This window comes from Chiloscyllium punctatum, chromosome 49, assembly GCF_047496795.1.
Source record: "Chiloscyllium punctatum isolate Juve2018m chromosome 49, sChiPun1.3, whole genome shotgun sequence".
NCBI classification, from domain to species: domain Eukaryota; kingdom Metazoa; phylum Chordata; class Chondrichthyes; order Orectolobiformes; family Hemiscylliidae; genus Chiloscyllium; species Chiloscyllium punctatum.
In genome coordinates this window covers 55,410,380-55,425,712 of record NC_092787.1, presented here as the reverse complement: position 1 = coordinate 55,425,712, position 15,333 = coordinate 55,410,380, and the positions used below count along the sequence as shown (strand labels likewise).

At 39.1% G+C, this 15,333-nt stretch overlaps 1 protein-coding gene across 7 annotated transcripts in view; it reads left to right on the top strand.

Moving 5' to 3' along the window:
• LOC140469200 (pappalysin-1-like) overlaps positions 1 to 15,333 on the top strand; it is a 323,835-nt gene that overhangs the window by 119,279 nt on the left and 189,223 nt on the right. For 6 of the 7 annotated variants that reach the window (XM_072565488.1, XM_072565487.1, XM_072565486.1 and 3 more), the window contains exons 8-10: positions 136 to 264; positions 5,871 to 5,962; positions 12,238 to 12,434. In XM_072565488.1, coding sequence (XP_072421589.1) covers positions 136 to 264; positions 5,871 to 5,962; positions 12,238 to 12,434 — 418 coding nt within the window. The remainder of the gene's footprint in view (positions 1 to 135; positions 265 to 5,870; positions 5,963 to 12,237; positions 12,435 to 15,333) is intronic. The other variant, XM_072565489.1, reaches the window with a different exon arrangement.

Sequence of the window (15,333 nt, the reverse complement as noted above, 5' to 3'; positions counted from 1 at the left end):
GACCAGCTTGGGACAGCATTTGCAGCTGTTTGCCAAATGCCTCAGGGAAGTTCCACTGATCGGCAGAGAATCAAGTGATCACAGCGAAAAAAAAAGACAACTTCCATTTATTGTGTTCTTTGCTTATGTCCTCAGGGATGTAAAACCTGGAACTTTGTATACCTATCAAGTGGCAGTTGTCACAGGCTCTGATGAAAGTGAACCTTCTCCCGAACTGAAACATGTGCATGGAGCTGCTTACTGTGGAGATGGATTGATCCAAAAGTAAGTTTACCTCTATGTAGGCTAAACTCTGGGTGACCTTATTGTAAATTACCTAATTATTTGCACTTTAATTTCCAAATGTAACAATTTAAATGGCCTCCCTTGATGGATAAGTGGATTCAATCAAGTGATGAGCTGAAAGATCCCATGTTTAATGCTTGACTTGTGAAAGGAAATCACGGATAGGTCAATGATGGAGGTGATACAATTGCTGTTTGCCCATTTCATGTCTAATCTCCTAAACTGCTTTGGTCTCATGGATTGTAAGTCCAGCCTGGAATATTGAAGTACTGAGCTTCCTAAGTTATCAGTCCTTAAATCAACCACTACTCAAAATAAAAATCGCCCAAAGCATCACTCAACCTTGTTTTCTTTGCATTTTTGTTGGAAGTTTCCTGTCCAAGAATTGACACCAAAGTATGTTAGGCCTCGGCAGGTGTGCTGCCTTTAAAGTGGGTCACTAAGTTATGACAGGGTTGCTCCAGGATGAATTGAGCTGATCTCTGATCTGTGCATCATTGTAGTCCGCTGTTAGAATCGTACCAAGTTGAGGGCTCCCAAATTTATTTCCCAGGATATTCCCTCCTCTGATTGTTAGAACAATTAAATCCTTATTGCTGAGACCCCAATGGAATAATACTTGCATAATTTCCGTGATGCAGCATCATCTCTATTATTCTGTAGAAGCTGCAGCACTCTGAATGTACCCCCGATAACGCAAGTTCTATTTTTCACTCAAACTTTTATAATGATTGAAAAGGTGAGATAGACTGGTCCCCTCATCACAAGAGAATAGCATGATAGCATATGTAAAGATAATGCATGGGCCCTGTGCAATGGGTGGACATTTATGAATTTAGTACCACCATATCCAAAAAAGCAAACTTTCACTGACAGCTGGCACTTCTGGGAGGCATGAGAAATCTTTGGCATAAGTGCAGTTCAAATAGTAATGATTAAGTAACAGTGTATTAACTACAGCTTGGCCTTCAATATATTCATTCAATGAGTCAGATGATCCTTAATGCCACAGCTTCCAATATCCAGAGGCAGAAATAGTTCACTAATCCTTCTCTGACATATTTTATCTAAAGATAGTGTCGAAGTGATGGAACACAGAATATCTGAGAATTGAAAAGACTCTTGGATTTGAACGGTTGCAATGATTAATGGCATGTAGGTTACATTCATTGGATATTTATCCCATTTCCAATTATCTTTACTGTAGATTTATCACAGCTCCATCATACATTAAAAAAATAAGGTCGGCGTAACCAACATATTGCAACAATTCCCTCAACTGTAAATTGTCATTCAACCTGACAATCACAAACTCTCAGCAATTTATTGCTTTATATTAAAACAACATTTGAAATAATTTCTTGATATTGGTTTCAGCATGATATTGGTATTTCTTTTAGTGCAATTCCTCCAACATCATGATAAACAACAGAAAGGAATTAGGGAGCTTGAAACTTATGTTGTATTACATGGGTGGAAATTGAGCTTGCATGATTTTTAGGGTTAGCTTGTAAAACATTGCATAGAAACAAACCTACAAAACCAATTCATCCTTGGGTCATGACTAATCACCATTGGGAGTTTCCATCACTTTGGTGCTCATTAGCAAGTCCTCAAGTAAAGTCTAAAAATTGATCTGGAAATTTTGGGGGAAAGGGAACAAAATAATTTTCAGTCATTTAAAATGAAGGTCACTTACTGTCAGTATATTGACAACAAGAGATAATTTTAAAATCCATTTTCAGTTGTGTTAATCAAGCTTTACCAATTTCACACTTTGAAATGTGAAAAGAAAATATTTTAAAATTATTTCTAATGTTAAATATTGTATTATTAAACATAGCCACTTATAGCAGATCTTGTGTTTCGTGAAATGCAAAGGAGCTTGAAGAAAATCTCAAGAGAGAAACACTTTTTACCACTTAATTTATCAGAAGTAACATATGAATCTAAAATAGGAGGGAAGGGTAAAAAGAACAGGAATAAACCATTGACGTTTATTGTGCAATTCAGTGAGATTATGCCTTATTGGGTTCAAAGTGGAAAATATGCCACATCTTTGGACTGGATCTTGTTGGAAAGGTAACACCATGGTAACTACGCACACTGTTACTAATGTGCAATCAGCCCCCACAGTCAAAGGATTAAGTGATATGCTGTGACTTGCAAATATCCAGATATTTTTGTTCGTTCCACTGTTTGCTTTTGCTTGCTTTTGTTCTCTCATTACTTCTAAGAAGTTGCTGGATTTGCACGTGAATTGCTGATTAAAGTTGCCACACAAAGTTAAATCCAGTAATTAACAGTATGAGTACCCCAGCAATGCTGTGGTAATGGTTAATGCAGTGCAAATCAACTTTTCTAGTCCCAAAATTTGACAATTCAAACTATGACATCTCAGTTCTTCAGTCAAATTTTATTCCCAGAGACTTAAATGCAGATGTCAATTTTTTGGAACACCTTTTTTCTTACTTTTCCATTCTGTTTTATATTCCCCTCCCTCCTAGTCCGTTTTTCTTTCCTTCTCCTAATCGATATTTTTGTAATTGCTTTGACCCTGATTCACCTATTTTCTCAGTTATTCATGTTTCTTTTTCAAGTCTTTGTGGGTGGCATGGTGGCACAGTGGTTAGTACTGCTCCCGCACAGTGCCAGAGACCCGGGTTCAATTCCCGCTTCGGGTGACTGTCTGTGTGGAGTTTGCACATTCTCCCCCCGTGTCTGCATTGGTTTCCTCCAGGTGCTCCGGTTTAGCCAAGCTAAATTGCCCATAGTGTAAGGTGAAGGGGTAAATGTAGGGGAATGGGTCTGGGTGAGTATGTCGGTATGGACTTGTTGGGCCGAAGGGCCTGTTTCCACACTGTAATCAATCTAATCTCATTTCTATGAAAGTGCTTCTTTGAGCTCATTATCCATTGTGATACCAGATGCACCATTGCCTGCAGTGTTATCAGTTCACAGTTCCTGCCAGTTCAGCCACAACCTTGTTTGGACCTGAAAGGTGCAAAATAACTCCAACTAACATCCAGACACAGCCTGCTGATCCAGTCAAAAGATTCAGAGCTGATCAGGGGTATCTTGGTTGGTTTGTTTGTTAACTCAATTCCTAAATTAGTGTGTTTTCATACACATACACAAATAAAACGCTTGCATGTTATATGTACACATAGATAGCTCCATCAGATAAGGAGATATTTCAACATGTATATGTACAGTAGCATATATCATCACTGGAGGGTACTGCCAATCATTTCCCAGAAGTATAAAATAAACTATATTAGCCATGCAATGTTTTGAAATGGTTCAATAAATACTAGTATAAATGGACAGTTTGAAACCTGAATGTTTATTTTGAAAGGTCAACAATTGCATGTTGTTTGGAATGTTAACTAACTCAGAGCTGATGCAGGATCTGTTGGCTTTAAGACATTTGCAGAACATTAGTCCAGCCCCAAGAGATTTCAGGTGTATCCAGTAGCTTGTGGACATCATTCTGCATTGGTAAATTCAGGTTGGTTATGGCATGACTCAGGAGGTATAGTATAGAATTTAGGTGCAGTTATATTGTCATAGGATACAACCAATTGAATGAGTATTGATTTTAGTAATTTCAATGATCTGCATTTGATTCATAATGCAACAGTAAAATGCACATCCAAATGGGATGCCTGTCCAGACTGGTGCAATGTATTCAGTAGCTGACTGTAGCAATGCTAAGCTTGCTCTTCAAAGTATGTATGTGTCAGCATCACCAGTACTCCAGGCAGGGCTTGTTTCATACCATTGCCTTTGAGTGGTTCTTTTGCTGCAATGTTGTTTAGGGGAAAGGCTGTTATTGTGGGTTTTTAGGCACTGAATTAGAAGTACTAATATTGAAAATTAGTTCCAGGTAGAGAGAGAATGTCTCTGGCCAGGTTGTTACTTTGTTACGAGGGCAATGATGCCACCATAGTTTATCATATAGAGTTGTATCAACTCTGCCTCTGGTGTAGTCACTGAACAGTGAATGAGCCAGCACAGACTCCTGAGGTAAAGCATCTCTGATGTCGTGCTGTACTTACCAGCTGATTTGGAAAGACATGATGTTTCACTGTTAACACTCTTAACTTGTGAAACTTGGAAAGTTATTGGCAGAATGCACTGCATACAAGCGTCTTTAAGGCTCTCCATAACCTTCATCCACTGAACCAATTTTGGCATCAATTAAAATGTATTCGGCTTCAGGAGCCAAAGAGAATGTTATTTATGTTGGCGATAAATCACTAAAATTACTGCATTCAATACTCAGCACATGGTCTCCCCTACACTGGGGAAACGAAGTGTAGTCTGGGTGACTGCTTCACAGAACACCTACATTCTGTTACAAAAAAGATCCTGAGCCTCCCGTTGCCTACCACTTTCACACACACCCCAGTTCCCTGGTCAACATCTGCCTCAAGCTTGTTGCAGTGCTCCAACGAAGCTCAGTGTAAGCTGGAAGAACAGCACCTCATTTTTTGTTTAGGAACTCTACAGCTTTCTGGACTCGATATCAAGTCCAACAATTTTAGGATTTGAGGCACCTTCTGCCAAGTCCATACCCCAACCCCCACACACCCAGACCCAGTTACCTCATGACTTGTTATTACACACCACCTATTGTTAGCCGGTAATAGTCCCCATTAGCAGCTATTCATTCTCTTAGTCTGGCCATTATTCACTCCTTTGTCTGTCCAACTGTTCTTTCTCTTTGAGCTTTAAATCACTTTCCTGAAGAAGGGCTGAAGCCCGAAACGTCAATTCTCCTGCTCCTTGGATGCTGCCTGACCTGCTGCGTTTTTCCAGCAACACATTTTCAGTTTTATCCCCACCTCTCATTTACTCCTTACACCCTCCCCACACCTGAACTTCTGCATGAAAACCTACTTTTTGACAGCTACCATCAGTTCTAAGGAAGGGTTGCTGGATCCAAAATGTTAACTATTATTTCTCTTCATAGATACGACCGGATCTGCTGAGTTTTTCCAGCAATTTCTGTTTTTGTTTCTGATTTTCAGATCTTCAGTTATTTTGGTTTGTAATCCCTAAATAAGACTGGTTTTGGATCTAAGCTCTCCTTCAGTTCAGACTCAAAGTCACTCAAAAATCTCAGGCTAACTTCCCCAACTTACTTGCCAGGGAAGCAGACAATGACAAGAAGCATTCACATGTAGAGGTATTACACCCCAGTCAGACTTTTTATTTCAGACACTTCCTGTTAAATGTGAGTTTATCAGAAGAAACTGCATTGGCACCACTTAGTAAATGAGTTAGATCCACAGTAGCTGGTCACATAGCAGCAAAGATGGCACCTAATTAGCCTTAGCCATCGTTCATTTTGTCCATGCTGCTTTTCAAGTGGATTGATAGGACTTAAACAGTACATAAATCTAGGAGAAAATGCTCAGAGAGCCATTCTGCAAAACATAAACACAGCAATATGTCAAAAGAATATCATGCAATAATTAAACCTGCAGAGAATATCACACAGATTGTGGATGCCATAAACTTTTGCAAATAATTCATATTTGTTAATTACTCATCTTCATCCTATGATGTGATTCCAGGAGCCTGGGAGAAGAATGTGATGATAGTAACAAAATAAATGACGATGGCTGCTCTAGTTTATGTCGCCAGGAACCATCTTTCAACTGTGTCGGTAGGTATCCTGTCACATAAGTCATTGCTAGATTTATGAGAACATGTTTCGTTTCATTCATTGGCAAAATTCAAATTGTTTGATGGTTCAAGTCATTCAATGAAGTTTGTAATGTATGGGAATGTATTCTTAATGCAAGTAGTCCATGCTGCTGTTTACTTAAGAGTTTGCTCTGTTGAATCCCAGTAATGACTATGATAATGTTTGATTTAAGGTGAACTGTAAACAACATAGTACTATTTCACCTGTGTCCACCCTTCACTTCCTATCAAGGTGTCTATATGACCTTTAAGTTATCATAGAGTAGCAGTAAGTTTGTTGTAAGATGATCTGATACTTGTATTGAAAATTTATGGAATGAAAAGAAATTACCTCAGAGGAGGATGAAACTACAGAAGGAAAGAAACAAGGTCTTTTGAAGCTTTGCAATTTAATTCAATCATTCAGTGTAATTACTAAAAAAAAAAATTATCCATAATTTTGTTAATTAAATTTATCCAAAAATAGGGATTCTGCAAATCATTACAATGTGGAAATTTAAACTTTCAATTCTGCAGTTAGCACTTTTCTTCCATTACATTTTACAACAGAATTTGTTCCCTCTGAATTAGCAGTGTAACCATAATTCAAAGACAGATACTGCTGTAATTAGATTAGATTAGATTAGATTAGATTACTTACAGCATGGAAATAGGCCCTTCGGCCCAACAAGTCCGCACCGACCCTCCGAAGAGCAACCAACCCAGACCCATTCCCCTACATTTACCCCTTCACCTAACACTACGGGCAATTTAGCATGGCCAATTCACCTGACCTGCACATCTTTGGACTGTGGGAGGAAATCGGAGCACCCGGAGGAAACCCACGCAGACACGAGGAGAATGTGTAAACTCCACACAGACAGTTGTCTGAGGTGGGAATTGAACCCAGGTCTCTGGCGCTGTGAGGCAGCAGTGCTAATTGGATTTTGTTCTTTTCATCTCCCTCAAATGAAATCATATCCAATCTATGTTCTGACAAGTTTCACATTGAAAACGTGGTCAACAGTTGGCAGCTTAGCCCTGGCAGTCTCTGAAGTGGTAATCTCCTTGTCAATTGTGATTTTTTTTTTGATCAAACATCATTTAAAGAGTAGATTCAACTTTTCTCAATCAGTCGCCGCATCTCCCTTGTGTATACTGTCACCAATTCCTAGACCAAACATTTCTCAAATTTCTCCAAAATAAGGCTTTAGTCCAAATCCAAACCCGATTCAAAGACTGTTTCACATCAATGCAATATGATGTTATTTAATCACCACCAACATAGCCAGCCATCTTGGCCTAGATAGGTGGATTAACCTGGAGCACAGTATTCATTTGCTTATGTGTTCTCAATTTTGGCAGCTATGAAATCTTTTTTTGTGACCAACAGAAGGAAAGATTTTTAATCAGCGTTTGTTTTTACACATTAATTGAGTGACACCTTCCTCTTTATTTTTGCAACACTTTCCTTCACTCCTGAGATTAACAGATATCTACTCACTTCACAAAATGTTATTAGGGAGGAATCCTCTGCCCTTGGAGGGCGTAAGCTTGGAGGCAATAAGGACACTTGGTTAGGACCCAAACCCTGCTGCCTTCCAACGCCGAACAGAATTAAACTCTGGACAGGTAGTCCAAGGGCTGACATTTCCACCCCCAGACTGTCAGTTGAGGTTCTCAGATCATCAATTAATGAACATTGCCTCCATTGTGATTAATCCAGCTCCCACTGTGCCTGTAGCCATGTAGTATTCCCAGTAGCTGCTAGCCTGCAGGCAGTTTGTCATCACTCACTTCCCCACACTCCAACATCAGTTGTCCCCACATTGCTGGGACACTAAGGAGCCCTCTTCCAACAGCCTTGTGGGGCTGCTGAATACAATAGCTGCTGCCTCTGATTGGCCAGCACCTCCAGGCCTGGGATCTTGATTTTAGGGGAAGGCCTCGCCAATATTTGATTCTTGTTTCATTCTGTTGGCCCTTCCTGAAAGTTGCAGTTCAGTTCTCATCTGGTCTCTAGACTGCTGTCATTAGTTGTGATAACACTATGTCCCAAATTTCTGCACTTACATAACGTATCACACTTGAGTTCCTGTATGAAAAAGACCTTCATGTAATAAGAGCTTTGGGATCTATTCCTCTTCTCAGGTTAGTAGGGCCTTGTACATGAAAGAAAGAACTCCTGTGTGTCCTGCCAATTAGATCTTGGTCTATTTAATTTACAAAATCTTTTATGTGGTTAGGACTGTGTGCCAAGTATTCACTAATCAGTGATTTAAAAATTACAACTGGAATTTTTGATTTATCTCTGCCAACTTTTTTTCTCACTTCCCCCTTGAGGTCACAAAGGCTACAGCTGCCTTCTGATACCTCACTAAAGTTGTCATTCCTTCACATGCAAGCCTCGTGTCAAAAGAATTTCAAACAATGCAATGTCACCAGTTAACACCTTGCCCTGTAAGACCATTAGACACAGGAGGAGAAGTAGGCTTATTCAGCCCATTGAGTCTGGCCTGCCATTCAATGGCATCAATGCTGCTCTGACAATTATCAACTCCAGTTTTTTGCCTTTTCCCTATAACCTTTGATTCCCTTAATAATTAAAAATCTGTCTCTCTCATGAATATACTTAATAGGTGAGCCTTTGCAGTCCTCTATAGGTACCCTATCCCCAGAGAGAAGAAATTCTTCTTCATCTCTGTCGTCGCTGTGCGATCCCTTTATTTTGAGATTATGCCCTCTGTTCCTAGACTCTCCCTTGTGGGAAAACAACCACTCCACGTTTTCCCTGTCATGTCCCCAAAAAATCTTGTGTAGTTCAATAAGGTTTGCCTCTCATTCCTCAGTGTATACAAACCTAACCTACTCAACCTCTACTGCTAAGACTTTCCCTCATACCCAGGACCAACCTAATGAATAGTTTCTGGACTGCCTTCAATGTCAATTATCTTCTCTCAGATAAGGGTCCCAAAACTGTTCACAATATTCCAGCACTAGTCTAACTAGTACCTTATATAGTTTATTTTTCTACTTCATTGCCTTTGACATAATGACCAATGTTCCATTTGTCTTACCTAGTACCTGCTGAACTTGAGTACAGTTTTTTATGATTTAGGCATGACAATTTCCAAATCCCTCTGTGTTGTGGCTTTCTGCAGTCCCTTTAAATTTAAATAATGTTCAGCTCCTCTATTCTTCTAGCCAAAGTGCATAACCTCACATGCTCTCTCATAATATTCCAATTGCCAAGTTTTTGCCCACTTACTTAACATCTTTCATACATGCTCAGTTTCTGGAAGCTATCACTGAATAGTGATCATGACCAGAGTTTTTGCCACATATTTTCCTTTGACTCATTCAACAAGTTTGTTATTCTCAGTCAAATTCAGAATAGCCTGGAAATTAAAACTCAGGCTTTCATCTTTGTAATCAGCAAGATTTATTCTCAGAGAAATTTCGTGCTTACCTTTATTTATGTTACAGCTGATGTTGAAAATATCAGCAATACCCATCTGTTATTGTCAGAACTTAGAATATGTCAAATGTTTTCTCACGCATTTTCTCTTATAATAAGAACTATGATATTATGTCTACGTTGGACAAAAGCTCTCATTGAAATAATGGTTCTAACTTTCTACATTGTAACCATTAAGCCCATGGAAATTTAATAGCCGCAACTTGAAAATTCATTCATCTGATATGGATGTGACTGGTAAGACCAGCATTTATTGTCTGTTCCTCCTTGCCTTGAGAAGGTTGTAGTGAGGCACATCCTTGTGCTGCTGCAGTTCATGTAGTGAAGGTACTCCTACAGTGCTTTTAAACAGCAAGTTCCAGAATTTTGATCCACGAACAGTGTAGGAACAATATATTTCCAAGTCAGGATGATGTGAGACCTGGAAGGGATCTTACAGGCTGCTGTTACTCTCATCTGCTTACTGTACATCCACACCTAGGTGATGGATGTCGCAAGTTTGGGAGGTGTTAATGCAGAAGCCTTACCATGTTTCTGCTGTGCATCTTGTAACTGGCACTCACTACAACCGTAATACACAGTGATTAAAGGATTACATTGGAGAATGGGGGCCCAATCAATCTTGAGTATCTTCATATTGACCGTTGTAGAAATTGATCTTGGTGTAGTAATCATGACCACTGCATGAAACTAAGTAGAAAATGTATTGAGTTTGTAAAACAAAAATGTATGCAGAAAACTAAGGAAAAGTCCAAAAAGACAAACAAAATATAAAGAATGTCCATTGAATGGCAGAAAACAAAACTTTTTTGGACTTTTAAATGTCCTTTTCTGACTAGTTGTAGAATTGTGCAAAAAAAGTATTTATGTGTGTACAAATACCTGACTGTTTCAGTATTTACTAATCTCAGCCTGTGGTTTCACATATACTACCAGAGAGAGCAATAATATGGGAGCATGGTACAAACTACAATAAAACAGCCACTTAAAAAAAAGATTGTCTACATTTTCAATTACTAAAACATTTATTTTTATGCAACCAGCATTACTGTTGGCACAAAATCTGCACACAGGAGCAAGGGAAACAATTTAAATACAAGGCTAGCTTGACATTTACACGAAAATCAATTTCAAGTTTGGTTTGAAAACAGGAAGAGAAGATGAGGGGCTTTCATCAGTGCTGTAGACTTTGTGAACTTTGTAGTGCTCCTTCAATTCAAAACAGATTGTATAAATAGGAGTTCTTACTGATACGAATAGGTAAATGTGAATATTTAACACAAGGATGGCTGGTGACATAGATAAGTCTGTATCCTGCAAATATGTTTCCTGTCATGCAGTTGACTTTAATGGGTTATATTTAGCACATGGGCGCCTTTACGCAGCAGGTGACTGAATTGCACATTCTTTTTCAAGAGTGGAAAATCTCTTCGTACCATCTAATGCTGAAAGAAGCAAACCAGTGATCAGATAGGTCTGGTATTTTCAGAGGAAAGTACCAGAGTCTAAAAACTCATCATACATATTAGTCTCAAAACAACATTAGCAAAAATGAAATGTCCTTTGTCGGTTTGTTGTTTTGCTCCCATGTTCCATACACGGAAGTCAGCTCAAAACTGGGGCGAAAGAACAAGGTATGGCAGCTTCTCCTGTTGAATTGGGGCAGGCTGATTTTGCAGTTAAATTGGAGGTTCTTCCACTCTGTTTTTACCTCAGAGCAGGCCTCACAAACTTTTAAGGAGTTGCCATTTCAGAATCTTTCAATACTAAACTATTGGTTCAATGAGAATTGAAGGCACTGATTAGCAATTTTTAATGGGAAAAGTCAACAGAAATCTGAATACAATCCTCAACAGTTCTGCAAGCCTTAGCAACAAAAAGAGAGTTTGAATTACTTTGTTGCTATTAAAAGGGGCTCCGGGGACAGAGTAAATCTGAAATGTTTAATTCAATTCCTTGTACCATTCAATGAGTCAGATTAACATTTATGGTGTTTTGTTAGTACATAGTTTAAAGATTAAGTTATTTCATCATATTACAATGACCCGTTAATTGTTATGATTAAGACATATGGGAACAAAGTTCTTTCTGTGGAAGGAAACTAAATTTGCATTAAATTTACTAAAAGCAAGGAGGTAATGTTACATACAAGCATGTGACTTAAGTGCAGGAGCGGGCTGTTCAACTTATATGACTTGCTCTGTCATTCAGTAAGATCATGGCTGATTGGATTAATCCAATTCCTGACTCCCCCAAAAGGCTTTCAAGATCTTGTTCAGCAAGAATCTATCTCCTGTAGTCTGCCATAAATATATTAAAAGACTTTTCTTCCACCAAGTATTATAACATTATCCGAACATTTATGGTGACCTGTGCAACAAAATGACTTGGCTCTGATTTTAGCTGTTTTGACCCCAATGTTTGGACCTGTGACCTTGAGCCTCTAGTTTGCAGGTTCAGAGACACAACTAAAAGTAAAAAGGCAGGCAACTTATTTTTGTGAAGGACCTTTAGAGTTTAGTCATATTTGGCAGCATGTTTGCGTTATCTCAAAGTTTAATTATGATTTTTACTTTCCAGGTATAGTTTTGTAGCATCCTTTCCGAGCAGTTTCTTTTTTCCAATCAGATTTATAGATTTTTGCAAAAAGGAAACAAGTTCTTCATGGTCTGAAGAAAAAGGAAAAAGACTGTGCAAAACAGCAGGGACTGAAGTAAATTCATTCATAAGATCTTGTTTTTATTGATCTATGCTCACTGTGGTCTTTTTCTCCACAGATGAACCAAGCAGGTGTTATTTCCATGACGGCGATGGTGTTTGCGAAGACTTTGAGAAAATGACAAGCGTACGGGATTGTGGTCTCTACACACCCAATGGTTTTATGGATCAGTGGGCCAGTAATGTCACTGTTTCACACCATGATGATCAGTCCTGTCCTGGGTGGGTGATCATTGGTCACCCCGCTGCAACAAAGGTAAAGAAAATTTCAAAATTGTATGTTTGTCTTTAGTGAATATCGCCTTGAAATAATGATTGTAACAGATCAAATGCTCCGTGCATTCATCAGGTCATTTAGCTCATTGTATGTAGGCACTGACTTGGTTCATTTCACATGGTCTCAATACTGTCATTCAAATAGCTGAGAAAAGATGGCTATACAAACACACTCAACACATACAACCCCATTCTGTGACTATCTGAAACAAAATTCTCAGGAGAATGTAGTACAACAAAGGCATATGTGTTCATTGTCATTTCTGAATTTCAATATTTGCTGAGATGCATATTAATTCACCATGCGCAAAGAAATGGGATGGATTTTTGGCTACATATTCTGTTCTCCACCCTCCAGCCTATGAACTATAAATACAGTTAGCACTTTGTAGACATGAAATCTGGCTGTTCCATAATGGCATTACACTCTGAGCAGCCTTACTTAATCAAAGTGTGACTTCCACTCCTCAGAGACAAGATGTCGTGCTCTCGAGAGCTGTTGAGCAGTCTGACGTGAAAACCTTTGCTTCAAGCTGGGGAATTGTGTTTGAGGTGGGGAGGGGGCTAGGGGTTTGGGAGCCTTAAAGGGCGTTAACATCAATGTGTGCAGGAGCTCCACCAAAGGCGATGATTCTCATTCTGCCCGATAGCAGCTGTCAAAATGACCGGGTTGCCCACATTTTCCCTCAATGTGTAAAATTGTGACAGGCACAATGAGGTATTTAAGTGGTAGTTAATTGTGCACCCAAAAGTGTCAAAGGGCCCATGAACTGGCTTGTCCTCTTACTTCTCACCCTTGCCAACCACCCATACCCATTCGCATATATCTTGGTGTGGGCCCATAAAATTGTGGACACCAGAAAGGTTCTTTCCATTGTCAACTACTTGAATGATGCACCAATTCCAATGGCTAAGGCATGACAGGATTATCTTCAGTTTTGGTGAATATCATGAAATTTGACTTGGTGCAGATTTAGTGAGAAGTAGGGAATATCTAATCATTGAGCAAATGCAATTTTTTTACATATGTATCTATAAATTCTTGCGATATGCTGTGCAGCTGTGCATTGGGGGTAGCCGGGGTGTAGAGTGATGATGGCTGAGTGGTGTTATTGCTGGTCTGTTAATTCAGAGACCCAGGAATATTCTGGGGACCTAGGTTTGAATCCCACCATAGGAGAAATAAAAAATTGTAATTGTCCTCAAAATAAAAATCATAGCGATGAACCTGCTTGAACCACTGCAGTCTACGTAGTACAAGTACACCCAGAGTTCTGGCAGTGAAGGACTTGCAGGAGTTTTCAACCAGTTACAGTAAAAGAATGGAAGTATTGAACCATGTCAGGATGGGGAAAGTTGGTTTTTAAATCAACAGAGGCCATGTTCCGAGGTTGTTGAACACTGTGTTGAGCCTAAAGGCTATAAAGTGCCAACGTGGCAAATGGGGTATTGTTCCTTCAGTTTGAGAGTGTTGAATAATTTGTTGGAATACTGCAGCAGGCCCAGAAATGTCAACATGACAACAAACAACTGAAAGGTCAGGGTCAGTCTTATGAACAGAATGGACATGTTCCCAGTCTGTGTTTGGTTGAACCAGTGTAAAAGAGATTGCTTTGTAACGGGCAAATCTAGTGGAATAGATTGAAAGAAATATTAAGTAAAATGCAGCTTTATCTAGAAACTGTGTTTGGGGTCTTCAACAGCAAAGAGGAAGGAGTTGAAAGAGTGAGTGTTATACCTTCTGTTTTTGTTTGTATCTAGATTTGGAATTTATTAGAAGGGTTGTTCAAGCAAAGTATTTGGAATCAAAGAATCATTGAAATTATAGCACTAGAGACAGCCTGGTTAGACCCCACTTGAAGCACTGCAAGCAGATCTGGGCACCACACCTTGGGGAGAATATGTTAGATTGGGAGGGAGTACAACATAAGCTTACAAGAATGATACCGAGACTTCAGGGGTTAAGTCATGAGGAGAGAATACAAAAGTTAGGCTTGTTTTCTATAGAATTTAGAATGTTAAGGGATTATCTGATTGGAATCTTCAAGATGTTAACAGGAAAAGGCAGGATAGACAAAGAAAAACTATTTCCACTGGATGGAGATTCCGGAACCAGGGGCAGTGGCTGAGAATTAGGGCCAAACTGCTCAGGAGAGATGTAAGGAAACTCTTCTACACACAAAGGATGGTAGATGTTTATACCTCTCTTCCAGTGGATGGCAATAGTTTTAAATATGAAGTAAATGCATTTTGTTAGGCAAAGATATGAAGAGATGTTGGCCAAAGGCAGCTATATGGAGTTAGGCCACAAGTCAGCCATGATGGAATTAAATGGTGGTACAGGCTCCAGGGGCTGAATGGCTATTCCTGTTTCTATATGCCTAGAAATCAAAGAACTCAAAGGTGTAGAGCTGACACATGAAGATTTTGAAACTCTTCAAGCATACCTCCCCATTGTGCAGATTTACAGACACCATTATTTTAATCTTCAAGGCCTATCATTTGAAAGACCAGTTATACTTGGCTTTCACTTTCAGCGCTCATGGAGAGGTTTAGTGAGAACAACTAGAAGCTTGAAGAAATTGAACTCAAGGTGTGTATAACGCAAACACTGAAATGCTTTAGGAGATGTTAACAGAATAAAATGCACACTTCATGATTTTGAACACTGATCTCTACTTGTTGTGTAGCTCTTTCTCTGGAGGCAGAAAACAGTGAATGGTGAAACAAAAGGAATAATTATCTAGTTTGTAATTATTTTGATGTTTCTATAGATTTAATTTCTTGCCAATCCATACCTAGCATCAGCTTGTAGAGTAGACCAGTCCCTGCTTACCCAGTATTGATGTGGTGACTTCCTTCAAATCATACCACTGGAT